Source organism: Cinclus cinclus, chromosome 37 (assembly GCF_963662255.1).
Source record: "Cinclus cinclus chromosome 37, bCinCin1.1, whole genome shotgun sequence".
Taxonomy (NCBI): Eukaryota; Metazoa; Chordata; class Aves; order Passeriformes; family Cinclidae; genus Cinclus; species Cinclus cinclus.
In genome coordinates, this window is record NC_085082.1 from 197,789 (window position 1) to 224,491 (window position 26,703).

Below are 26,703 nucleotides of genomic sequence, written 5' to 3' on the forward strand. Positions count from 1 at the left end.
GCAAAGTGGGAGGAACTGGGAGCAACGGGGACCGTGCTGGGGGCAAATTGCATGAAATCAGGCCATGACTTGGGAGTGACTGGGCTCCTAGTGGGAGTGCCGAGGAAACTGGAACCACACGCGGGGAGCAAGCGGGCTCATACTGGGAGCAGCCGCTTCCGTCCCAAGGACCCCCGATCCCCTTTCCCGGCCATCCCGCCCCTCCAGCCCCAGCACCCCCCGCCGGGATCCCGGGAATCCCAGGGGTCCCCCCCTCTCGGGGTCCCCGCTCTGCCCTTCTGGGGCTCTCCTCTCTCCGGGCTCCCGCTCCAGGAAGCCGCGGCTCTCCCGGGGCTCCCCAAAACCGCTGTCCCCCGCCGATCCCGCCGGTCCCGCGCGGTCCCCACGTGGCCCCGGCAGAGCTCGCAGGGCCCGGCCCGGGAAGCCCAATCCCCACCGCGGGGGGACCCGCATCCCCCCGCCCCCCGCCGGGGCCCTGCCGCCAGCCACCGGGACCCCCAAAAACACCTCCCGGGGACCCCCCGATCGATGTCCCCCCGAGGGGCACCTGCGGCTCCGGAGCCCAGAGAGATCCAAACATCCCCCCCAGGGAACCCCAAACCCAGGGACCCCCCCCCCCCCCGGGATATTTGGGACGAGCTCCCCCTCCCCGGGCACCTGCGGGATGGGGGGCGATGGTCCCGGGGAGGCTGCGAGTTCAGGGAGCTCCGGAGCCGCGCGCTTGATTCGCTCCTTCTCTGCTCCTGCTTCCTGCTGCCGCTCCGCCTCTTCCTCCCTCCTCCTCCTCCTCCCCCTCCTCATTCCCAGTTCCGAAACCGAACTGGGAGGGGATGGGTCAAGGAAAGGGCGGGAACCGTGAGGGCAAAGGGGCGGGGTCAAGGCAAGGGCGGGAACTGTGAGGGCAAAGGGGCGGGGTCAAGGAAAGGGCGGGAACTGTGAGGGGAAAGGGGCGGGGTCAAGGAAAGGGCGGGAACTGTGAGGGCAAAGGGGCGGGGTCAAGGAAAGGGCGGGAACTGTGAGGGCAAAGGGGCGGGGTCAAGGAAAGGGCGGGAACTGTGAGGGGAAAGGGGCGGGGCCAAGGGGCCCTCTGGTTCTAAAAGGGCCTGGTTTGCCCTAAGATCTTCAGAAAAGGGCCTCAAATGCAGCCTAGATCCACCAGGGTTGGCAGAAAATCAGCCAAAGGCCCCTGAAATCCATACAAAGCGGTGTAAAATCACCCAAATGGGGCTCATGTTCTCCAAAAGTGAGCAGCAGTCCAGCCTAAATCCGCCCAGTTGATCCTAGAATCACCAAAATGGGACGAAAATCTGAGGGACCGTAGACCGCGAGCGGCACCAGAACCAGCAGCAGCACCAAGAATGAGACCGAAATCAGAATGGAGACCGAGACCAAGAGTGGGAACAGAACCGACACCAGAACTGAGACCATCAACGCTCCAGAAGCGGAACTAGGCCTGGGACTGAGAAGGAGACCGAGAGCGAAACCGGCCCCAGAGCTGGCCCTGGGACCAAGACTGAGACCAACACCGACACTAGAACCTGCACCGGGAGTGCTCCAGCACTGTCCTGGGACCGACACTGGCACCGGCACTGGCAGGACTCCAGGGCTGACACTGGGAGCGGCACCGGAACCAGCACCAAGACTGGCACCGGCGCCAGAACCGAGACTGAGATTGGCCCTGGAAGAACTCTGGGACCAGCACCGGTACTGCTACCAGCACTGGGATTGGGTCCGCTCCAAAACCAAGAGTGACATTTGAGACCGAGACTGGCACCGCTATAGGACCCAGGCTGAGACCAACACTGTGGAAGCTGACACAGAGAGAGCTGTGGATTTAATCCGCATTTGCAGTTTGATAACCAAGATGCCTTGGCAAGAACAACCAGAGACCCCAGACCCCACAAATGCCCTACAGAGACCCCAGTCCCCCCCAAATCCCCCATAGAGAACCCAGACCTCCCCAAGATCCACTTTAGAGTCCCCAGACCCACAAAATCCCCCACAGAAACCCCAGACCCCCCCAAATCCCCCATAGAGACCCCAGACCCCCCAAATCCCCCATAGAGATCCCAGACCCCCCAAATCCTCCGTAGAGACCCCAGACCCCCCAAATCCCCCATAGAGACCCCAGACTCCCCCCAAAATCCACTTTAGAGACCCCAGACCCCCCAAATCCCCCACAGAGACCCCATACCCCACAAAATCCCATGAACAGACCGCAGACCCCCCCAAATCCCCTATTAATCCTCCAGAGTTCCCCAAATCCCCTACAGAAACCCCAGACCCCCAAATCACCCATAGAGACCCCAGACCCCCCAAGATCCACTTTAGAGTCCCCAGACCCTGAAAATCCCCCATAGAGACCCCAGACCCCCACCCCAAATCACCTACAGACACCCCAGACCCCCAAAATCCCATAGAGACCCCAGATCCCTAAATACCCCATAGAGACCCCAGACCCCCCAAAATCCCCTACAGAGCCCCCAGACCCCCCAAATCCCCCAGAGACACCCCCAGACCTCCCCAAACCCCTACAGAGACGCAAGACCCCCCAAATCCCCTAAAGATCCCCCATAGACCCCCGGAACCCCCAAATTCCCTATAGCCCCCCCACAAATCTCAAATACACATCTCCGGAAATCCCCTACAGACCCCCCCCAAATCCCCTACAGACACCCCTAGAAATTCCCTAATCCCCTAACGAACCCCCCAAATTCCCTATAGAGAGCCCTCTATAGACACACCCCAGAAAACGAAACCTCCCAAATCCCTACAAACCCCCCAAACCCCTACAAATCCCCTATAAATCCCCTAAAGATGCCCAAGCCCCACCGGAGGTCTCGGACATGCTGCAACCGGCCCGGGAGACCGGGACAAAAGATGGCGGCGCCCGCTGAGGAAACTTCCGGCGTCCTGAGCATGCGCAGGGGAAAGCGCCAATAGATGGGCGGGACATGGATGGGAAAAAGCCAATGAAAAGTCCGGATGAAGGAAATGGGCGGGGCCCGGGAAAAGGCGGGAATTCTGAGGCGAAAGGGGCGGGGCCAAAGGGAACTGCGCTCCTAAAAGGGCCTGGTTTGGTTTAAAATCAGCAGAAAAGGGCATCAAGGGCATCCAGAATCCACCAGGGTTGACATAAAATCACCCGAAAGATACGCAGGACGATAGAGACTGGGATGGTGCAAAATGGGATCACATGGACTGGGATTGCACAGACTGGGACCAGATGGATCAGGGCCATCCCGACTGGGATTGCACAAACTGGGATGGCATGGACTGGGACCGTATGGACCGGGATGGCTGCATCGGGACGATGCGAACCGAGGCGGTTCTGCCCCACCCAGGGGTCCCTCCCGTCCTGCCCTGTCCTGTGTAGGGCCCTGCCAAACTCCCTGTGTTAGCATAGGGTTAAAATGTTTCAAAAATCATGGGAATTACCAAGGATTCAGGGGATGGGAAGAAAGGTTGGTCTGGTAGGCCTGGGCAAGGGAACTCGGCCTTTGGAATGAATTAGGTCAGGTGAATCTGCACCTACGTAATCATCATATGATACGATTGTTAAATGTAATGATTGTTTGGTAGTTGAATGTAATTATTGCTTAATTGTAATAAAAATCTTGGGAAACGATATTTGGGGGACCTGATGAAAATTGCAAGAATTGATACTTGGATAAGATCAACGTAGATATGATACCAATACAGGTTTAATAATTAATATACAGCTATATCATGAAAAGGGTATAAAAACACGTCCATCTCGAATCCACGTTGGAGTCAGATTTGGGTTTATACCCCGGCTCCCCAAGCTCTTCAATGAAACCACCTGCATATAATCATCCTGTGATTATGCGTTTCCACGCTAACATTTTGGCGACCCAGATGGGACCTTGTGAGCGCTGCTGAGGACCCCGCGACCCGATCACGCCCCAGCCGGCACCGAGGGATTCTCGGGAAGCCCGTCGGCACCGGGACCCCCCGCCGCTCACAACGTCCCCTGGAGAAAGGTAAGGTGCTTTTACTCTGGCCTGGTTGCCTGCCAGTTAGGCGCAGCGAAAGGCGCGTGTGGTTGGGCTGAGGAATTCCTGGTATTGCCGCGGTGCCGTCCGTCAGTCAATCGCGAAAGCGTTGCAGGTTCGGCATCAGTGGTTTATTGTAGCTGTAACACGGAGAAGATTAAACGGATTTTGGGCGGCAGTGCCCCCACACCACACACTTCTCCTTTGGGCTGCTCATTAGCACATTGGAAGGAAGGTAATTTTGGGCAAGAGTTACATAAGGTTGATTGATTATTATAACACTTGGTGGCCGAAATATGTCTTGCAGCATGGGAAAATGTGTCCGGAAAACTTGTCTTTGCCATCTGATGTGATTTCACAGTTACTGATCTTTTGTAAACAGGAGGGCAGATTGGACAAAGTTCCCTACGTTGATTCATTTTTCTATTTGCAGGAAACACCAGAGTGGCTGGTTGAGTGTGGGTTAATGATTGTTAAAGTACCTGAAAACAATAATTGCATGGGTTGTGTCCAAGGGAAGCGTTGTATAGAACACCTGGCATTGGATGAAAAGTTTATATCGGATCGATGATATGGATGGTGAATTGCTGGTAGCCCCCATGGGATCAAGGGAATCTGACCCTACCTCACCTGGCCCGATTTCACCTGACCCACTTACACACCCCCTGCCAAAGGATACCCTCCTCCCTCACCTACTGGTGCTCAGGGATACCCTCCTCTCCCACCAACGCCTCTTTCGCCTGCTCCTGTCTTCCTGTACCCTCCTCTGCCGTCTTCACCTGCCCCTCCTTCCCCAGAAAATGACTAAGATGGAACCGTGATACAGAGATGTGGGGAGGGTGCCACAGGAGCAGATAGTATGGGGAGGCCAAAACAAAAGTATAACCAGCCGAGTGTCTTCCCAGCATGGATTCCAGGGAATGTGGGTCACCAAGGCTCTGCCCAACGTGGGTCCTCACAGGGCTTCCCTTACTGGTGCCTCCGTTGGTGTATGGTCAACGCTGATCTGCAGGAGAAGCTTTTCCCACATTCAGTACACACATAGGGCCTCTCCCCGGTGTGGATGCGCCGGTGGATGATGAGGTTGGAGTTTTTCCTGAAGACCTTCCCGCAATCAGGACACTCGTAGGGTCTCTCATCCGTGTGTGTCTGGTAGTGCTGCATGAGCTGGGAGCTGCAGTAAAACCTCTTCCCACACTCTGAGCACTCGTAGGGCCTCTCCCCAGTGTGGATCCTTTGGTGACGGATTAGGTTGGAACGGTGCCTGAAGTCCTTCCCACACTCCTCACACTTGTAGGGCCGGTCCCCAGTGTGGATCCTCCAGTGGAGGATCAGTGAGGAGCTGTTGCTGAAGCTCTTCCCACACACCTCACACTCATAGGGCTTCTCCCCGGTGTGGATGCGCCGGTGAATAACAAGCCTAGAGTTATCCCTGAAGCCCTTCCCGCAGTCAGGACACTTGTAGGGCCTCTCAGCCGTGTGTGTCTGGTAGTGCTGCATGAGCTGGGAGTTGACGGGAAACTTCTTCCCACACTCTGAGCACTCGTAGGGCATCTCCCCAGTGTGGATAAATTGGTGACGGATCAGGGTGCTATGTTGCCTGAAATCCTTCCCACAATCCCCACATATGTAGGGCCTCTCCCCAGTGTGGATCCTTTGGTGCTGGACCAGCTTGGAACGTTCCCTAAAGCCCTTCCCACAATCCCCACATATGCAGGGCCTCTCCCCAGTGTGGATCTTCTGGTGGCGGATCAATTGGCTGCTCAGCCGGAAACTCTTCCCACACTCCTCACACTTGTAGGGCGTCTCCCCAGTGTGGATCCTCCGGTGGTACATCAGCCTGCAGCTGTCGCTGAAGCCTTTCCCACACTCGAGACACTCGTAGGGCCTCTCCCCAGTGTGGATGCGCCGGTGTCTCATGAGTGTGGAGTTTTTCCTGAAGCCCTTCCCACAGTCAGGACACTCGTAGGGTCTCTCATCCGTGTGTGTCTGGTAGTGCTGCATGAGCTGGGAGTTGACGGGAAACCTCATCCCACACTCTGAGCACTCGTAGGGCTTCTCCCCAGTGTGGATCCTTTGGTGACAGATTAGGCTGGAACGTTGCCTGAAGTCCTTCCCACAATCCCCACATTTGTAGGGCCTCTCCCCAGTGTGGATGCTTTGGTGACGGATCAGGTTGCAACGGCGTCTGAAGCCCTTCCCACAATCCCCACACTTGTAGGGCCGTTCCCCGGTGTGGATCCTCTGGTGACAGATAAGTCTGCTCCTCCATCTGAAGCTCATCCCGCACTCCTCACACTTGTGGAGCTTCTCCCCATCATGAAGCTGCTCATGAACCACCAGGTCCGAGCTCCGGCTCCATCTCCGACCCCCTGCCCGGCCCAGGCTGGGTCTTTCCTCCTCAGATCCCCGTGATCTGCGTTTGCAGCCCCTCCTCATGCGGGATCTCCGCGGCTCTTCCTCCCCGCTGGATTCCTGCGACGTGGAGCCGCTCCAAACGACCTCTTCCTCGAGGTTCTGCCGCGGGGATTTGTCCTCCATGGTCTCTGTCCTCAGCTCCTTGTCTGGGGCAGGAAGGACAAGGAGAGGATGGGATTTGCCTCCGTGCCAGAGGGAAGGGGAAGGAGAACCCCCCAGCGCGACCCCGGCACGACGGCGCCGGCAGCGGGGTTGTCCTGCAGCTGGGGGCCCTGCTGGGCTGGGAGATGGAGCAGGACAGAGGGTTAAAAGGGGCAGTGAATTCCTCCTCACCTGCCTGGTTATCCTGGGGCAGCTTCCTCTTCCTCAGAGCCTCCTCCTCCTCCAACGGGCCAAGGTTTGGGAATGGGAAATTCTGCTTTGGGCTAAAACAAGGGATGAGCATGTTGTGTTGCGGGTTCTGCCTGCCCAAGTCCATCTCTAGAAGTCCCCGGGCACTGGCGCCCATAAAAACCTCCCAAACAGCCAACATTCAGGCCTGGAAATGCCTCCCACCAGCTCCTGGGAATGGTCCCTCTCCTCTGGTGTTCAGGGGTTCCCCCCTGTCCCAGCTCTGGGGCTCACGCTTGTATTGGGGGTCCCCCATCTCCTCGGTCCCTGCACTCCCCAGGCTGCTGGGAGTCCCAGGAATCCACAAAGCTCTCCCCTCTTCCATCTCCCTATTTAGGGATGCTGGGGGTTTTTGGGTCCCACGGTCCCTTCTCCCCCTTATTCTCTGTCTGGGGCGCAGGGGATTCATGGACTCCCCCCTGCCCCTCTCCAGGCTCTTGAGGGTCCCACGAATCTCGGCGCTCCCCCCTCTCTGGGCTCCCCACTTTGGGATCCTGGGGCACACAGGGCTCTGCTCCTCCAGGCTGCCTCTGCCGGCAGCTGCCACCAGGACCCCCCAATGTCCCCCAAGGGGCATTTTCGGCTCAGCTTTGGAGTTCTGCATTCTCCAAACGAACCCACTCCCCCCAAAAAATAAATAAACAAACCATGCAGAGAGGCACTGGGACTATTCTAGGGGCAACTGGGATGCAACTGGGGGCAAGTGAGCCACGCTGAGGTAACTGGCAGTGCCTGGGAATGACTAGGAGATTGTTCAGGGCTACTGGGATATACTGGGAGTATCTGAGACCACAGGGGTGCTGACTGGGACCTAGCTAGGAGCAACTGGGAATGTGCTGGGGGAAAACTGGGAGCATGCTGGGGCAACCGGGGGCAAGTGTGAGCGACTGGGGCCCTGGAGGCAGAGACTGGCATCATACTGGAGTCGCACTGGGATCGTACTGGGAGTGACTGGAACTATGGTATGGGCAGCTGGGGGAGCTGGAAACGCACTGGAGCAAAGTGGGAGGAACTGGGAGCAACGGGGACCGTGCTGGGGGCAAATTGCATGAAATCAGGCCATGACTTGGGAGTGACTGGGCTCCTAGTGGGAGTGCCGAGGAAACTGGAACCACACGCGGGGAGCAAGCGGGCTCATACTGGGAGCAGCCGCTTCCGTCCCAAGGACCCCCGATCCCCTTTCCCGGCCATCCCGCCCCTCCAGCCCCAGCACCCCCCGCCGGGATCCCGGGAATCCCAGGGGTCCCCCCCTCTCGGGGTCCCCGCTCTGCCCTTCTGGGGCTCTCCTCTCTCCGGGCTCCCGCTCCAGGAAGCCGCGGCTCTCCCGGGGCTCCCCAAAACCGCTGTCCCCCGCCGATCCCGCCGGTCCCGCGCGGTCCCCACGTGGCCCCGGCAGAGCTCGCAGGGCCCGGCCCGGGAAGCCCAATCCCCACCGCGGGGGGACCCGCATCCCCCCGCCCCCCGCCGGGGCCCTGCCGCCAGCCACCGGGACCCCCAAAAACACCTCCCGGGGACCCCCCGATCGATGTCCCCCCGAGGGGCACCTGCGGCTCCGGAGCCCAGAGAGATCCAAACATCCCCCCCAGGGAACCCCAAACCCAGGGACCCCCCCCCCCCCCCGGGATATTTGGGACGAGCTCCCCCTCCCCGGGCACCTGCGGGATGGGGGGCGATGGTCCCGGGGAGGCTGCGAGTTCAGGGAGCTCCGGAGCCGCGCGCTTGATTCGCTCCTTCTCTGCTCCTGCTTCCTGCTGCCGCTCCGCCTCTTCCTCCCTCCTCCTCCTCCTCCCCCTCCTCATTCCCAGTTCCGAAACCGAACTGGGAGGGGATGGGTCAAGGAAAGGGCGGGAACCGTGAGGGCAAAGGGGCGGGGTCAAGGCAAGGGCGGGAACTGTGAGGGCAAAGGGGCGGGGTCAAGGAAAGGGCGGGAACTGTGAGGGGAAAGGGGCGGGGTCAAGGAAAGGGCGGGAACTGTGAGGGCAAAGGGGCGGGGTCAAGGAAAGGGCGGGAACTGTGAGGGCAAAGGGGCGGGGTCAAGGAAAGGGCGGGAACTGTGAGGGGAAAGGGGCGGGGCCAAGGGGCCCTCTGGTTCTAAAAGGGCCTGGTTTGCCCTAAGATCTTCAGAAAAGGGCCTCAAATGCAGCCTAGATCCACCAGGGTTGGCAGAAAATCAGCCAAAGGCCCCTGAAATCCATACAAAGCGGTGTAAAATCACCCAAATGGGGCTCATGTTCTCCAAAAGTGAGCAGCAGTCCAGCCTAAATCCGCCCAGTTGATCCTAGAATCACCAAAATGGGACGAAAATCTGAGGGACCGTAGACCGCGAGCGGCACCAGAACCGGCAGCAGCACCAAGAATGAGACCGAAATCAGAATGGAGCCCGAGACCAAGAGTGGGAACAGAACCGACACCAGAACTGAGACCATCAACGCTCCAGAAGCGGAACTAGGCCTGGGACTGAGAAGGAGACCGAGAGCGAAACCGGCCCCAGAGCTGGCCCTGGGACCAAGACTGAGACCAACACCGACACTAGAACCTGCACCGGGAGTGCTCCAGCACTGTCCTGGGACCGACACTGGCACCGGCACTGGCAGGACTCCAGGGCTGACACTGGGAGCGGCGCCGGAACCAGCACCAAGACTGGCACCGGCGCCAGAACCGAGACTGAGATTGGCCCTGGGAGAACTCTGGGACCAGCACCGGTACTGCTACCAGCACTGGGATTGGGTCCGCTCCAAAACCAAGAGCGACATTTGAGACCGAGACTGGCACCGCTATAGGACCCAGGCTGAGACCAACACTGTGGAAGCTGACACAGAGAGAGCTGTGGATTTAATCAGCATTTGCAGTTTGATAACCAAGATGCCTTGGCAAGAACAACCAGAGACCCCAGACCCCACAAATGCCCTACAGAGACCCCAGTCCCCCCCAAATCCCCCATAGAGAACCCAGACCTCCCCAAGATCCACTTTAGAGTCCCCAGACCCACAAAATCCCCCACAGAAACCCCAGACCCCCCCAAATCCCCCATAGAGACCCCAGACCCCCCAAATCCCCCATAGAGATCCCAGACCCCCCAAATCCTCCGTAGAGACCCCAGACCCCCCAAATCCCCCATAGAGACCCCAGACTCCCCCCAAAATCCACTTTAGAGACCCCAGACCCCCCAAATCCCCCACAGAGACCCCATACCCCACAAAATCCCATGAACCGACCGCAGACCCCCCCAAATCCCCTATTAATCCTCCAGAGTTCCCCAAATCCCCTACAGAAACCCCAGACCCCCAAATCACCCATAGAGACCCCAGACCCCCCAAGATCCACTTTAGAGTCCCCAGACCCTGAAAATCCCCCATAGAGACCCCAGACCCCCACCCCAAATCACCTACAGACACCCCAGACCCCCAAAATCCCATAGAGACCCCAGATCCCTAAATACCCCATAGAGACCCCAGACCCCCCAAAATCCCCTACAGAGCCCCCAGACCCCCCAAATCCCCCAGAGACACCCCCAGACCTCCCCAAACCCCTACAGAGACGCAAGACCCCCCAAATCCCCTAAAGATCCCCCATAGACCCCCGGAACCCCCAAATTCCCTATAGCCCCCCCACAAATCTCAAATACACATCTCCGGAAATCCCCTACAGACCCCCCCCCCAAATCCCCTACAGACACCCCTAGAAATTCCCTAATCCCCTAACGAACCCCCCAAATTCCCTATAGAGAGCCCTCTATAGACACACCCCAGAAAACGAAACCTCCCAAATCCCTACAAACCCCATAAACCCCTACAAATCCCCTATAAATCCCCTAAAGATGCCCAAGCCCCACCGGAGGTCTCGGACATGCTGCAACCGGCCCGGGAGACCGGGACAAAAGATGGCGGCGCCCGCTGAGGAAACTTCCGGCGTCCTGAGCATGCGCAGAAGAAAGCGCCAATAGATGGGCGGGACATGGATGGGAAAAAGCCAATGAAAAGTCCGGATGAAGGAAATGGGCGGGGCCCGGGAAAAGGCGGGAATTCTGAGGCGAAAGGGGCGGGGCCAAAGGGAACTGCGCTCCTAAAAGGGCCTGGTTTGGTTTAAAATCAGCAGAAAAGGGCATCAAGGGCATCCAGAATCCACCAGGGTTGACATAAAATCACCCGAAAGATACGCAGGACGATAGAGACTGGGATGGTGCAAAATGGGATCACATGGACTGGGATTGCACAGACTGGGACCAGATGGATCAGGGCCATCCCGACTGGGATTGCACAAACTGGGATGGCATGGACTGGGACCGTATGGACCAGGATGGCTGCATCGGGACGATGCGAACCGAGGCGGTTCTGCCCCACCCAGGGGTCCCTCCCGTCCTGCCCTGTCCTGTGTAGGGCCCTGCCAAACTCCCTGTGTTAGCATAGGGTTAAAATGTTTCAAAAATCATGGGAATTACCAAGGATTCAGGGGATGGGAAGAAAGGTTGGTCTGGTAGGCCTGGGCAAGGGAACTCGGCCTTTGGAATGAATTAGGTCAGGTGAATCTGCACCTACGTAATCATCATATGATACGATTGTTAAATGTAATGATTGTTTGGTAGTTGAATGTAATTATTGCTTAATTGTAATAAAAATCTTGGGAAACGATATTTGGGGGACCTGATGAAAATTGCAAGAATTGATACTTGGATAAGATCAACGTAGATATGATACCAATACAGGTTTAATAATTAATATACAGCTATATCATGAAAAGGGTATAAAAACACGTCCATCTCGAATCCACGTTGGAGTCAGATTTGGGTTTATACCCCGGCTCCCCAAGCTCTTCAATGAAACCACCTGCATATAATCATCCTGTGATTATGCGTTTCCACGCTAACATTTTGGCGACCCAGATGGGACCTTGTGAGCGCTGCTGAGGACCCCGCGACCCGATCACGCCCCAGCCGGCACCGAGGGATTCTCGGGAAGCCCGTCGGCACCGGGACCCCCCGCCGCTCACAACGTCCCCTGGAGAAAGGTAAGGTGCTTTTACTCTGGCCTGGTTGCCTGCCAGTTAGGCGCAGCGAAAGGCGCGTGTGGTTGGGCTGAGGAATTCCTGGTATTGCCGCGGTGCCGTCCGTCAGTCAATCGCGAAAGCGTTGCAGGTTTGGCATCAGTGGTTTATTGTAGCTGTAACACGGAGAAGATTAAACGGATTTTGGGCGGCAGTGCCCCCACACCACACACTTCTCCTTTGGGCTGCTCATTAGCACATTGGAAGGAAGGTAATTTTGGGCAAGAGTTACATAAGGTTGATTGATTATTATAACACTTGGTGGCCGAAATATGTCTTGCAGCATGGGAAAATGTGTCCGGAAAACTTGTCTTTGCCATCTGATGTGATTTCACAGTTACTGATCTTTTGTAAACAGGAGGGCAGATTGGACAAAGTTCCCTACGTTGATTCATTTTTCTATTTGCAGGAAACACCAGAGTGGCTGGTTGAGTGTGGGTTAATGATTGTTAAAGTACCTGAAAACAATAATTGCATGGGTTGTGTCCAAGGGAAGCGTTGTATAGAACACCTGGCATTGGATGAAAAGTTTATATCGGATCGATGATATGGATGGTGAATTGCTGGTAGCCCCCATGGGATCAAGGGAATCTGACCCTACCTCACCTGGCCCGATTTCACCTGACCCACTTACACACCCCCTGCCAAAGGATACCCTCCTCCCTCACCTACTGGTGCTCAGGGATACCCTCCTCTCCCACCAACGCCTCTTTCGCCTGCTCCTGTCTTCCTGTACCCTCCTCTGCCGTCTTCACCTGCCCCTCCTTCCCCAGAAAATGACTAAGATGGAACCGTGATACAGAGATGTGGGGAGGGTGCCACAGGAGCAGATAGTATGGGGAGGCCAAAACAAAAGTATAACCAGCCGAGTGTCTTCCCAGCATGGATTCCAGGGAATGTGGGTCACCAAGGCTCTGCCCAACGTGGGTCCTCACAGGGCTTCCCTTACTGGTGCCTCCGTTGGTGTATGGTCAACGCTGATCTGCAGGAGAAGCTTTTCCCACATTCAGTACACACATAGGGCCTCTCCCTGGTGTGGATGCGCCGGTGGATGATGAGGTTGGAGTTTTTCCTGAAGACCTTCCCGCAATCAGGACACTCGTAGGGTCTCTCATCCGTGTGTGTCTGGTAGTGCTGCATGAGCTGGGAGCTGCAGTAAAACCTCTTCCCACACTCTGAGCACTCGTAGGGCCTCTCCCCAGTGTGGATCCTTTGGTGACGGATTAGGTTGGAACGGTGCCTGAAGTCCTTCCCACACTCCTCACACTTGTAGGGCCGGTCCCCAGTGTGGATCCTCCAGTGGAGGATCAGTGAGGAGCTGTTGCTGAAGCTCTTCCCACACACCTCACACTCATAGGGCTTCTCCCCGGTGTGGATGCGCCGGTGAATAACAAGCCTAGAGTTATCCCTGAAGCCCTTCCCGCAGTCAGGACACTTGTAGGGCCTCTCAGCCGTGTGTGTCTGGTAGTGCTGCATGAGCTGGGAGTTGACGGGAAACTTCTTCCCACACTCTGAGCACTCGTAGGGCATCTCCCCAGTGTGGATAAATTGGTGACGGATCAGGGTGCTATGTTGCCTGAAATCCTTCCCACAATCCCCACATATGTAGGGCCTCTCCCCAGTGTGGATCCTTTGGTGCTGGACCAGCTTGGAACGTTCCCTAAAGCCCTTCCCACAATCCCCACATATGCAGGGCCTCTCCCCAGTGTGGATCTTCTGGTGGCGGATCAATTGGCTGCTCAGCCGGAAACTCTTCCCACACTCCTCACACTTGTAGGGCGTCTCCCCAGTGTGGATCCTCCGGTGGTACATCAGCCTGCAGCTGTCGCTGAAGCCTTTCCCACACTCGAGACACTCGTAGGGCCTCTCCCCAGTGTGGATGCGCCGGTGTCTCATGAGTGTGGAGTTTTTCCTGAAGCCCTTCCCACAGTCAGGACACTCGTAGGGTCTCTCATCCGTGTGTGTCTGGTAGTGCTGCATGAGCTGGGAGTTGACGGGAAACCTCATCCCACACTCTGAGCACTCGTAGGGCTTCTCCCCAGTGTGGATCCTTTGGTGACAGATTAGGCTGGAACGTTGCCTGAAGTCCTTCCCACAATCCCCACATTTGTAGGGCCTCTCCCCAGTGTGGATGCTTTGGTGACGGATCAGGTTGCAACGGCGTCTGAAGCCCTTCCCACAATCCCCACACTTGTAGGGCCGTTCCCCGGTGTGGATCCTCTGGTGACAGATAAGTCTGCTCCTCCATCTGAAGCTCATCCCGCACTCCTCACACTTGTGGAGCTTCTCCCCATCATGAAGCTGCTCATGAACCACCAGGTCCGAGCTCCGGCTCCATCTCCGACCCCCTGCCCGGCCCAGGCTGGGTCTTTCCTCCTCAGATCCCCGTGATCTGCGTTTGCAGCCCCTCCTCATGCGGGATCTCCGCGGCTCTTCCTCCCCGCTGGATTCCTGCGACGTGGAGCCGCTCCAAACGACCTCTTCCTCGAGGTTCTGCCGCGGGGATTTGTCCTCCATGGTCTCTGTCCTCAGCTCCTTGTCTGGGGCAGGAAGGACAAGGAGAGGATGGGATTTGCCTCCGTGCCAGAGGGAAGGGGAAGGAGAACCCCCCAGCGCGACCCCGGCACGACGGCGCCGGCAGCGGGGTTGTCCTGCAGCTGGGGGCCCTGCTGGGCTGGGAGATGGAGCAGGACAGAGGGTTAAAAGGGGCAGTGAATTCCTCCTCACCTGCCTGGTTATCCTGGGGCAGCTTCCTCTTCCTCAGAGCCTCCTCCTCCTCCAACGGGCCAAGGTTTGGGAATGGGAAATCCTGCTTTGGGCTAAAACAAGGGATGAGCATGTTGTGTTGCGGGTTCTGCCTGCCCAAGTCCATCTCTAGAAGTCCCCGGGCACTGGCGCCCATAAAAACCTCCCAAACAGCCAACATTCAGCCCTGGAAATGCCTCCCACCAGCTCCTGGGAATGGTCCCTCTCCTCTGGTGTTCAAGGGTTCCTCCCTGTCCCAGCTCTGGGGCTCACGCTTGTATTGGGGGTCCCCCATCTCCTCGGTCCCTGCACTCCCCAGGCTGCTGGGAGTCCCAGGAATCCACAAAGCTCTCCCCTCTTCCATCTCCCTATTTAGGGATGCTGGGGGTTTTTGGGTCCCACGGTCCCTTCTCCCCCTTATTCTCTGTCTGGGGCGCAGGGGATTCATGGACTCCCCCCTGCCCCTCTCCAGGCTCTTGAGGGTCCCACGAATCTCGGCGCTCCCCCCTCTCTGGGCTCCCCACTTTGGGATCCTGGGGCACACAGGGCTCTGCTCCTCCAGGCTGCCTCTGCCGGCAGCTGCCACCAGGACCCCCCAATGTCCCCCAAGGGGCATTTTCGGCTCAGCTTTGGAGTTCTGCATTCTCCAAACGAACCCACTCCCCCCAAAAAATAAATAAACAAACCATGCAGAGAGGCACTGGGACTATTCTAGGGGCAACTGGGATGCAACTGGGGGCAAGTGAGCCACGCTGAGGTAACTGGCAGTGCCTGGGAATGACTAGGAGATTGTTCAGGGCTACTGGGATATACTGGGAGTATCTGAGACCACAGGGGTGCTGACTGGGACCTAGCTAGGAGCAACTGGGAATGTGCTGGGGGAAAACTGGGAGCATGCTGGGGCAACCGGGGGCAAGTGTGAGCGACTGGGGCCCTGGAGGCAGAGACTGGCATCATACTGGAGTCGCACTGGGATCGTACTGGGAGTGACTGGAACTATGGTATGGGCAGCTGGGGGAGCTGGAAACGCACTGGAGCAAAGTGGGAGGAACTGGGAGCAACGGGGACCGTGCTGGGGGCAAATTGCATGAAATCAGGCCATGACTTGGGAGTGACTGGGCTCCTAGTGGGAGTGCCGAGGAAACTGGAACCACACGCGGGGAGCAAGCGGGCTCATACTGGGAGCAGCCGCTTCCGTCCCAAGGACCCCCGATCCCCTTTCCCGGCCATCCCGCCCCTCCAGCCCCAGCACCCCCCGCCGGGATCCCGGGAATCCCAGGGGTCCCCCCCTCTCGGGGTCCCCGCTCTGCCCTTCTGGGGCTCTCCTCTCTCCGGGCTCCCGCTCCAGGAAGCCGCGGCTCTCCCGGGGCTCCCCAAAACCGCTGTCCCCCGCCGATCCCGCCGGTCCCGCGCGGTCCCCACGTGGCCCCGGCAGAGCTCGCAGGGCCCGGCCCGGGAAGCCCAATCCCCACCGCGGGGGGACCCGCATCCCCCCGCCCCCCGCCGGGGCCCTGCCGCCAGCCACCGGGACCCCCAAAAACACCTCCCGGGGACCCCCCGATCGATGTCCCCCCGAGGGGCACCTGCGGCTCCGGAGCCCAGAGAGATCCAAACATCCCCCCCAGGGAACCCCAAACCCAGGGACCCCCCCCCCCGGGATATTTGGGACGAGCTCCCCCTCCCCGGGCACCTGCGGGATGGGGGGCGATGGTCCCGGGGAGGCTGCGAGTTCAGGGAGCTCCGGAGCCGCGCGCTTGATTCGCTCCTTCTCTGCTCCTGCTTCCTGCTGCCGCTCCGCCTCTTCCTCCCTCCTCCTCCTCCTCCCCCTCCTCATTCCCAGTTCCGAAACCGAACTGGGAGGGGATGGGTCAAGGAAAGGGCGGGAACCGTGAGGGCAAAGGGGCGGGGTCAAGGCAAGGGCGGGAACTGTGAGGGCAAAGGGGCGGGGTCAAGGAAAGGGCGGGAACTGTGAGGGGAAAGGGGCGGGGTCAAGGAAAGGGCGGGAACTGTGAGGGGAAAGGGGCGGGGTCAAGGAAAGGGCGGGAACTGTGAGGGGAAAGGGGCGGGGCCAAGGGGCCCTCTGGTTCTAAAAGGGCCTGGTTTGCCCTAAGATCTTCAGAAAAGGGCCTCAAATGCAGCCTAGATCCACCAGGGTTGGCAGAAAATCAGCCAAAAGCCCCTGAAATCCATACAAAGCGGTGTAAAATCACCCAAATGGGGCTCATGTTCTCCAAAAGTGAGCAGCAGTCCAGCCTAAATCCGCCCAGTTGATCCTAGAATCACCAAAATGGGACGAAAATCTGAGGGACCGTAGACCGCGAGCGGCACCAGAACCGGCAGCAGCACCAAGAATGAGACCGAAATCAGAATGGAGCCCGAGACCAAGAGTGGGAACAGAACCGACACCAGAACTGAGACCATCAACGCTCCAGAAGCGGAACTAGGCCTGGGACTGAGAAGGAGACCGAGAGCGAAACCGGCCCCAGAGCTGGCCCTGGGACCAAGACTGAGACCAACACCGACACTAGAACCTGCACCGGGAGTGCTCCAGCACTGTCCTGGGACCGACACTGGCACCGGCACTGGCAGGACTCCAGGGCTGACACTGGGAGCGGCGCCGGAACCAGCACCAAGACTGGCACCGGCGCCAGAACCGAGACTGAGATTGGCCCTGGGAGAACTCTGGGACCAGCACCGGTACTGCTACCAGCACTGGGATTGGGTCCGCTCCAAAACCAAGAGCGACATTTGAGACCGAGACTGGCACCGCTATAGGACCCAGGCTGAGACCAACACTGTGGAAGCTGACACAGAGAGAGCTGTGGATTTAATCAGCATTTGCAGTTTGATAACCAAGATGCCTTGGCAAGAACAACCAGAGACCCCAGACCCCACAAATGCCCTACAGAGACCCCAGTCCCCCCCAAATCCCCCATAGAGAACCCAGACCTCCCCAAGATCCACTTTAGAGTCCCCAGACCCACAAAATCCCCCACAGAAACCCCAGACCCCCCCAAATCCCCCATAGAGACCCCAGACCCCCCAAATCCCCCATAGAGATCCCAGACCCCCCAAATCCTCCGTAGAGACCCCAGACCCCCCAAATCCCCCATAGAGACCCCAGACTCCCCCCAAAATCCACTTTAGAGACCCCAGACCCCCCAAATCCCCCACAGAGACCCCATACCCCACAAAATCCCATGAACCGACCGCAGACCCCCCCAAATCCCCTATTAATCCTCCAGAGTTCCCCAAATCCCCTACAGAAACCCCAGACCCCCAAATCACCCATAGAGACCCCAGACCCCCCAAGATCCACTTTAGAGTCCCCAGACCCTGAAAATCCCCCATAGAGACCCCAGACCCCCACCCCAAATCACCTACAGACACCCCAGACCCCCAAAATCCCATAGAGACCCCAGATCCCTAAATACCCCATAGAGACCCCAGACCCCCCAAAATCCCCTACAGAGCCCCCAGACCCCCCAAATCCCCCAGAGACACCCCCAGACCTCCCCAAACCCCTACAGAGACGCAAGACCCCCCAAATCCCCTAAAGATCCCCCATAGACCCCCGGAACCCCCAAATTCCCTATAGCCCCCCCACAAATCTCAAATACACATCTCCGGAAATCCCCTACAGACCCCCCCCCCAAATCCCCTACAGACACCCCTAGAAATTCCCTAATCCCCTAACGAACCCCCCAAATTCCCTATAGAGAGCCCTCTATAGACACACCCCAGAAAACGAAACCTCCCAAATCCCTACAAACCCCATAAACCCCTACAAATCCCCTATAAATCCCCTAAAGATGCCCAAGCCCCACCGGAGGTCTCGGACATGCTGCAACCGGCCCGGGAGACCGGGACAAAAGATGGCGGCGCCCGCTGAGGAAACTTCCGGCGTCCTGAGCATGCGCAGAAGAAAGCGCCAATAGATGGGCGGGACATGGATGGGAAAAAGCCAATGAAAAGTCCGGATGAAGGAAATGGGCGGGGCCCGGGAAAAGGCGGGAATTCTGAGGCGAAAGGGGCGGGGCCAAAGGGAACTGCGCTCCTAAAAGGGCCTGGTTTGGTTTAAAATCAGCAGAAAAGGGCATCAAGGGCATCCAGAATCCACCAGGGTTGACATAAAATCACCCGAAAGATACGCAGGACGATAGAGACTGGGATGGTGCAAAATGGGATCACATGGACTGGGATTGCACAGACTGGGACCAGATGGATCAGGGCCATCCCGACTGGGATTGCACAAACTGGGATGGCATGGACTGGGACCGTATGGACCAGGATGGCTGCATCGGGACGATGCGAACCGAGGCGGTTCTGCCCCACCCAGGGGTCCCTCCCGTCCTGCCCTGTCCTGTGTAGGGCCCTGCCAAACTCCCTGTGTTAGCATAGGGTTAAAATGTTTCAAAAATCATGGGAATTACCAAGGATTCAGGGGATGGGAAGAAAGGTTGGTCTGGTAGGCCTGGGCAAGGGAACTCGGCCTTTGGAATGAATTAGGTCAGGTGAATCTGCACCTACGTAATCATCATATGATACGATTGTTAAATGTAATGATTGTTTGGTAGTTGAATGTAATTATTGCTTAATTGTAATAAAAATCTTGGGAAACGATATTTGGGGGACCTGATGAAAATTGCAAGAATTGATACTTGGATAAGATCAACGTAGATATGATACCAATACAGGTTTAATAATTAATATACAGCTATATCATGAAAAGGGTATAAAAACACGTCCATCTCGAATCCACGTTGGAGTCAGATTTGGGTTTATACCCCGGCTCCCCAAGCTCTTCAATGAAACCACCTGCATATAATCATCCTGTGATTATGCGTTTCCACGCTAACATTTTGGCGACCCAGATGGGACCTTGTGAGCGCTGCTGAGGACCCCGCGACCCGATCACGCCCCAGCCGGCACCGAGGGATTCTCGGGAAGCCCGTCGGCACCGGGACCCCCCGCCGCTCACAACGTCCCCTGGAGAAAGGTAAGGTGCTTTTACTCTGGCCTGGTTGCCTGCCAGTTAGGCGCAGCGAAAGGCGCGTGTGGTTGGGCTGAGGAATTCCTGGTATTGCCGCGGTGCCGTCCGTCAGTCAATCGCGAAAGCGTTGCAGGTTCGGCATCAGTGGTTTATTGTAGCTGTAACACGGAGAAGATTAAACGGATTTTGGGCGGCAGTGCCCCCACACCACACACTTCTCCTTTGGGCTGCTCATTAGCACATTGGAAGGAAGGTAATTTTGGGCAAGAGTTACATAAGGTTGATTGATTATTATAACACTTGGTGGCCGAAATATGTCTTGCAGCATGGGAAAATGTGTCCGGAAAACTTGTCTTTGCCATCTGATGTGATTTCACAGTTACTGATCTTTTGTAAACAGGAGGGCAGATTGGACAAAGTTCCCTACGTTGATTCATTTTTCTATTTGCAGGAAACACCAGAGTGGCTGGTTGAGTGTGGGTTAATGATTGTTAAAGTACCTGAAAACAATAATTGCATGGGTTGTGTCCAAGGGAAGCGTTGTATAGAACACCTGGCATTGGATGAAAAGTTTATATCGGATCGATGATATGGATGGTGAATTGCTGGTAGCCCCCATGGGATCAAGGGAATCTGACCCTACCTCACCTGGCCCGATTTCACCTGACCCACTTACACACCCCCTGCCAAAGGATACCCTCCTCCCTCACCTACTGGTGCTCAGGGATACCCTCCTCTCCCACCAACGCCTCTTTCGCCTGCTCCTGTCTTCCTGTACCCTCCTCTGCCGTCTTCACCTGCCCCTCCTTCCCCAGAAAATGACTAAGATGGAACCGTGATACAGAGATGTGGGGAGGGTGCCACAGGAGCAGATAGTATGGGGAGGCCAAAACAAAAGTATAACCAGCCGAGTGTCTTCCCAGCATGGATTCCAGGGAATGTGGGTCACCAAGGCTCTGCCCAACGTGGGTCCTCACAGGGCTTCCCTTACTGGTGCCTCCGTTGGTGTATGGTCAACGCTGATCTGCAGGAGAAGCTTTTCCCACATTCAGTACACACATAGGGCCTCTCCCCGGTGTGGATGCGCCGGTGGATGATGAGGTTGGAGTTTTTCCTGAAGACCTTCCCGCAATCAGGACACTCGTAGGGTCTCTCATCCGTGTGTGTCTGGTAGTGCTGCATGAGCTGGGAGCTGCAGTAAAACCTCTTCCCACACTCTGAGCACTCGTAGGGCCTCTCCCCAGTGTGGATCCTTTGGTGACGGATTAGGTTGGAACGGTGCCTGAAGTCCTTCCCACACTCCTCACACTTGTAGGGCCGGTCCCCAGTGTGGATCCTCCAGTGGAGGATCAGTGAGGAGCTGTTGCTGAAGCTCTTCCCACACACCTCACACTCATAGGGCTTCTCCCCGGTGTGGATGCGCCGGTGAATAGCAAGCCTAGAGTTATCCCTGAAGCCCTTCCCGCAGTCAGGACACTTGTAGGGCCTCTCAGCCGTGTGTGTCTGGTAGTGCTGCATGAGCTGGGAGTTGACGGGAAACTTCTTCCCACACTCTGAGCACTCGTAGGGCATCTCCCCAGTGTGGATAAATTGGTGACGGATCAGGGTGCTATGTTGCCTGAAATCCTTCCCACAATCCCCACATATGTAGGGCCTCTCCCCAGTGTGGATCCTTTGGTGCTGGACCAGCTTGGAACGTTCCCTAAAGCCCTTCCCACAATCCCCACATATGCAGGGCCTCTCCCCAGTGTGGATCTTCTGGTGGCGGATCAATTGGCTGCTCAGCCGGAAACTCTTCCCACACTCCTCACACTTGTAGGGCGTCTCCCCAGTGTGGATCCTCCGGTGGTACATCAGCCTGCAGCTGTCGCTGAAGCCTTTCCCACACTCGAGACACTCGTAGGGCCTCTCCCCAGTGTGGATGCGCCGGTGTCTCATGAGTGTGGAGTTTTTCCTGAAGCCCTTCCCACAGTCAGGACACTCGTAGGGTCTCTCATCCGTGTGTGTCTGGTAGTGCTGCATGAGCTGGGAGTTGACGGGAAACCTCATCCCACACTCTGAGCACTCGTAGGGCTTCTCCCCAGTGTGGATCCTTTGGTGACAGATTAGGCTGGAACGTTGCCTGAAGTCCTTCCCACAATCCCCACATTTGTAGGGCCTCTCCCCAGTGTGGATGCTTTGGTGACGGATCAGGTTGCAACGGCGTCTGAAGCCCTTCCCACAATCCCCACACTTGTAGGGCCGTTCCCCGGTGTGGATCCTCTGGTGACAGATAAGTCTGCTCCTCCATCTGAAGCTCATCCCGCACTCCTCACACTTGTGGAGCTTCTCCCCATCATGAAGCTGCTCATGAACCACCAGGTCCGAGCTCCGGCTCCATCTCCGACCCCCTGCCCGGCCCAGGCTGGGTCTTTCCTCCTCAGATCCCCGTGATCTGCGTTTGCAGCCCCTCCTCATGCGGGATCTCCGCGGCTCTTCCTCCCCGCTGGATTCCTGCGACGTGGAGCCGCTCCAAACGACCTCTTCCTCGAGGTTCTGCCGCGGGGATTTGTCCTCCATGGTCTCTGTCCTCAGCTCCTTGTCTGGGGCAGGAAGGACAAGGAGAGGATGGGATTTGCCTCCGTGCCAGAGGGAAGGGGAAGGAGAACCCCCCAGCGCGACCCCGGCACGACGGCGCCGGCAGCGGGGTTGTCCTGCAGCTGGGGGCCCTGCTGGGCTGGGAGATGGAGCAGGACAGAGGGTTAAAAGGGGCAGTGAATTCCTCCTCACCTGCCTGGTTATCCTGGGGCAGCTTCCTCTTCCTCAGAGCCTCCTCCTCCTCCAACGGGCCAAGGTTTGGGAATGGGAAATCCTGCTTTGGGCTAAAACAAGGGATGAGCATGTTGTGTTGCGGGTTCTGCCTGCCCAAGTCCATCTCTAGAAGTCCCCGGGCACTGGCGCCCATAAAAACCTCCCAAACAGCCAACATTCAGCCCTGGAAATGCCTCCCACCAGCTCCTGGGAATGGTCCCTCTCCTCTGGTGTTCAAGGGTTCCTCCCTGTCCCAGCTCTGGGGCTCACGCTTGTATTGGGGGTCCCCCATCTCCTCGGTCCCTGCACTCCCCAGGCTGCTGGGAGTCCCAGGAATCCACAAAGCTCTCCCCTCTTCCATCTCCCTATTTAGGGATGCTGGGGGTTTTTGGGTCCCACGGTCCCTTCTCCCCCTTATTCTCTGTCTGGGGCGCAGGGGATTCATGGACTCCCCCCTGCCCCTCTCCAGGCTCTTGAGGGTCCCACGAATCTCGGCGCTCCCCCCTCTCTGGGCTCCCCACTTTGGGATCCTGGGGCACACAGGGCTCTGCTCCTCCAGGCTGCCTCTGCCGGCAGCTGCCACCAGGACCCCCCAATGTCCCCCAAGGGGCATTTTCGGCTCAGCTTTGGAGTTCTGCATTCTCCAAACGAACCCACTCCCCCCAAAAAATAAATAAACAAACCATGCAGAGAGGCACTGGGACTATTCTAGGGGCAACTGGGATGCAACTGGGGGCAAGTGAGCCACGCTGAGGTAACTGGCAGTGCCTGGGAATGACTAGGAGATTGTTCAGGGCTACTGGGATATACTGGGAGTATCTGAGACCACAGGGGTGCTGACTGGGACCTAGCTAGGAGCAACTGGGAATGTGCTGGGGGAAAACTGGGAGCATGCTGGGGCAACCGGGGGCAAGTGTGAGCGACTGGGGCCCTGGAGGCAGAGACTGGCATCATACTGGAGTCGCACTGGGATCGTACTGGGAGTGACTGGAACTATGGTATGGGCAGCTGGGGGAGCTGGAAACGCACTGGAGCAAAGTGGGAGGAACTGGGAGCAACGGGGACCGTGCTGGGGGCAAATTGCATGAAATCAGGCCATGACTTGGGAGTGACTGGGCTCCTAGTGGGAGTGCCGAGGAAACTGGAACCACACGCGGGGAGCAAGCGGGCTCATACTGGGAGCAGCCGCTTCCGTCCCAAGGACCCCCGATCCCCTTTCCCGGCCATCCCGCCCCTCCAGCCCCAGCACCCCCCGCCGGGATCCCGGGAATCCCAGGGGTCCCCCCCTCTCGGGGTCCCCGCTCTGCCCTTCTGGGGCTCTCCTCTCTCCGGGCTCCCGCTCCAGGAAGCCGCGGCTCTCCCGGGGCTCCCCAAAACCGCTGTCCCCCGCCGATCCCGCCGGTCCCGCGCGGTCCCCACGTGGCCCCGGCAGAGCTCGCAGGGCCCGGCCCGGGAAGCCCAATCCCCACCGCGGGGGGACCCGCATCCCCCCGCCCCCCGCCGGGGCCCTGCCGCCAGCCACCGGGACCCCCAAAAACACCTCCCGGGGACCCCCCGATCGATGTCCCCCCGAGGGGCACCTGCGGCTCCGGAGCCCAGAGAGATCCAAACATCCCCCCCAGGGAACCCCAAACCCAGGGACCCCCCCCCCCGGGATATTTGGGACGAGCTCCCCCTCCCCGGGCACCTGCGGGATGGGGGGCGATGGTCCCGGGGAGGCTGCGAGTTCAGGGAGCTCCGGAGCCGCGCGCTTGATTCGCTCCTTCTCTGCTCCTGCTTCCTGCTGCCGCTCCGCCTCTTCCTCCCTCCTCCTCCTCCTCCCCCTCCTCATTCCCAGTTCCGAAACCGAACTGGGAGGGGATGGGTCAAGGAAAGGGCGGGAACCGTGAGGGCAAAGGGGCGGGGTCAAGGCAAGGGCGGGAACTGTGAGGGCAAAGGGGCGGGGTCAAGGAAAGGGCGGGAACTGTGAGGGGAAAGGGGCGGGGTCAAGGAAAGGGCGGGAACTGTGAGGGGAAAGGGGCGGGGTCAAGGAAAGGGCGGGAACTGTGAGGGGAAAGGGGCGGGGCCAAGGGGCCCTCTGGTTCTAAAAGGGCCTGGTTTGCCCTAAGATCTTCAGAAAAGGGCCTCAAATGCAGCCTAGATCCACCAGGGTTGGCAGAAAATCAGCCAAAAGCCCCTGAAATCCATACAAAGCGGTGTAAAATCACCCAAATGGGGCTCATGTTCTCCAAAAGTGAGCAGCAGTCCAGCCTAAATCCGCCCAGTTGATCCTAGAATCACCAAAATGGGACGAAAATCTGAGGGACCGTAGACCGCGAGCGGCACCAGAACCGGCAGCAGCACCAAGAATGAGACCGAAATCAGAATGGAGCCCGAGACCAAGAGTGGGAACAGAACCGACACCAGAACTGAGACCATCAACGCTCCAGAAGCGGAACTAGGCCTGGGACTGAGAAGGAGACCGAGAGCGAAACCGGCCCCAGAGCTGGCCCTGGGACCAAGACTGAGACCAACACCGACACTAGAACCTGCACCGGGAGTGCTCCAGCACTGTCCTGGGACCGACACTGGCACCGGCACTGGCAGGACTCCAGGGCTGACACTGGGAGCGGCGCCGGAACCAGCACCAAGACTGGCACCGGCGCCAGAACCGAGACTGAGATTGGCCCTGGGAGAACTCTGGGACCAGCACCGGTACTGCTACCAGCACTGGGATTGGGTCCGCTCCAAAACCAAGAGCGACATTTGAGACCGAGACTGGCACCGCTATAGGACCCAGGCTGAGACCAACACTGTGGAAGCTGACACAGAGAGAGCTGTGGATTTAATCAGCATTTGCAGTTTGATAACCAAGATGCCTTGGCAAGAACAACCAGAGACCCCAGACCCCACAAATGCCCTACAGAGACCCCAGTCCCCCCCAAATCCCCCATAGAGAACCCAGACCTCCCCAAGATCCACTTTAGAGTCCCCAGACCCACAAAATCCCCCACAGAAACCCCAGACCCCCCCAAATCCCCCATAGAGACCCCAGACCCCCCAAATCCCCCATAGAGATCCCAGACCCCCCAAATCCTCCGTAGAGACCCCAGACCCCCCAAATCCCCCATAGAGACCCCAGACTCCCCCCAAAATCCACTTTAGAGACCCCAGACCCCCCAAATCCCCCACAGAGACCCCATACCCCACAAAATCCCATGAACCGACCGCAGACCCCCCCAAATCCCCTATTAATCCTCCAGAGTTCCCCAAATCCCCTACAGAAACCCCAGACCCCCAAATCACCCATAGAGACCCCAGACCCCCCAAGATCCACTTTAGAGTCCCCAGACCCTGAAAATCCCCCATAGAGACCCCAGACCCCCACCCCAAATCACCTACAGACACCCCAGACCCCCAAAATCCCATAGAGACCCCAGATCCCTAAATACCCCATAGAGACCCCAGACCCCCCAAAATCCCCTACAGAGCCCCCAGACCCCCCAAATCCCCCAGAGACACCCCCAGACCTCCCCAAACCCCTACAGAGACGCAAGACCCCCCAAATCCCCTAAAGATCCCCCATAGACCCCCGGAACCCCCAAATTCCCTATAGCCCCCCCACAAATCTCAAATACACATCTCCGGAAATCCCCTACAGACCCCCCCCCCAAATCCCCTACAGACACCCCTAGAAATTCCCTAATCCCCTAACGAACCCCCCAAATTCCCTATAGAGAGCCCTCTATAGACACACCCCAGAAAACGAAACCTCCCAAATCCCTACAAACCCCATAAACCCCTACAAATCCCCTATAAATCCCCTAAAGATGCCCAAGCCCCACCGGAGGTCTCGGACATGCTGCAACCGGCCCGGGAGACCGGGACAAAAGATGGCGGCGCCCGCTGAGGAAACTTCCGGCGTCCTGAGCATGCGCAGAAGAAAGCGCCAATAGATGGGCGGGACATGGATGGGAAAAAGCCAATGAAAATTCCGGATGAAGGAAATGGGCGGGGCCCGGGAAAAGGCGGGAATTCTGAGGCGAAAGGGGCGGGGCCAAAGGGAACTGCGCTCCTAAAAGGGCCTGGTTTGGTTTAAAATCAGCAGAAAAGGGCATCAAGGGCATCCAGAATCCACCAGGGTTGACATAAAATCACCCGAAAGATACGCAGGACGATAGAGACTGGGATGGTGCAAAATGGGATCACATGGACTGGGATTGCACAGACTGGGACCAGATGGATCAGGGCCATCCCGACTGGGATTGCACAAACTGGGATGGCATGGACTGGGACCGTATGGACCAGGATGGCTGCATCGGGACGATGCGA

General features: G+C 57.9%; 1 protein-coding gene across 1 annotated transcript in view; it reads right to left on the reverse strand.

Moving 5' to 3' along the window:
• Positions 1–26,703, reverse strand: part of LOC134056009 (uncharacterized) — a 262,164-nt gene that overhangs the window by 148,688 nt on the left and 86,773 nt on the right. The window contains exons 11-13 of the mRNA XM_062512488.1: positions 20,621–21,970; positions 12,841–14,190; positions 5,017–6,366 (exon numbers count right to left, since the gene is read on the reverse strand). Of these exons, the coding sequence (XP_062368472.1) occupies positions 5,017–6,366; positions 12,841–14,190; positions 20,621–21,970 (4,050 nt within the window). The remainder of the gene's footprint in view (positions 1–5,016; positions 6,367–12,840; positions 14,191–20,620; positions 21,971–26,703) is intronic.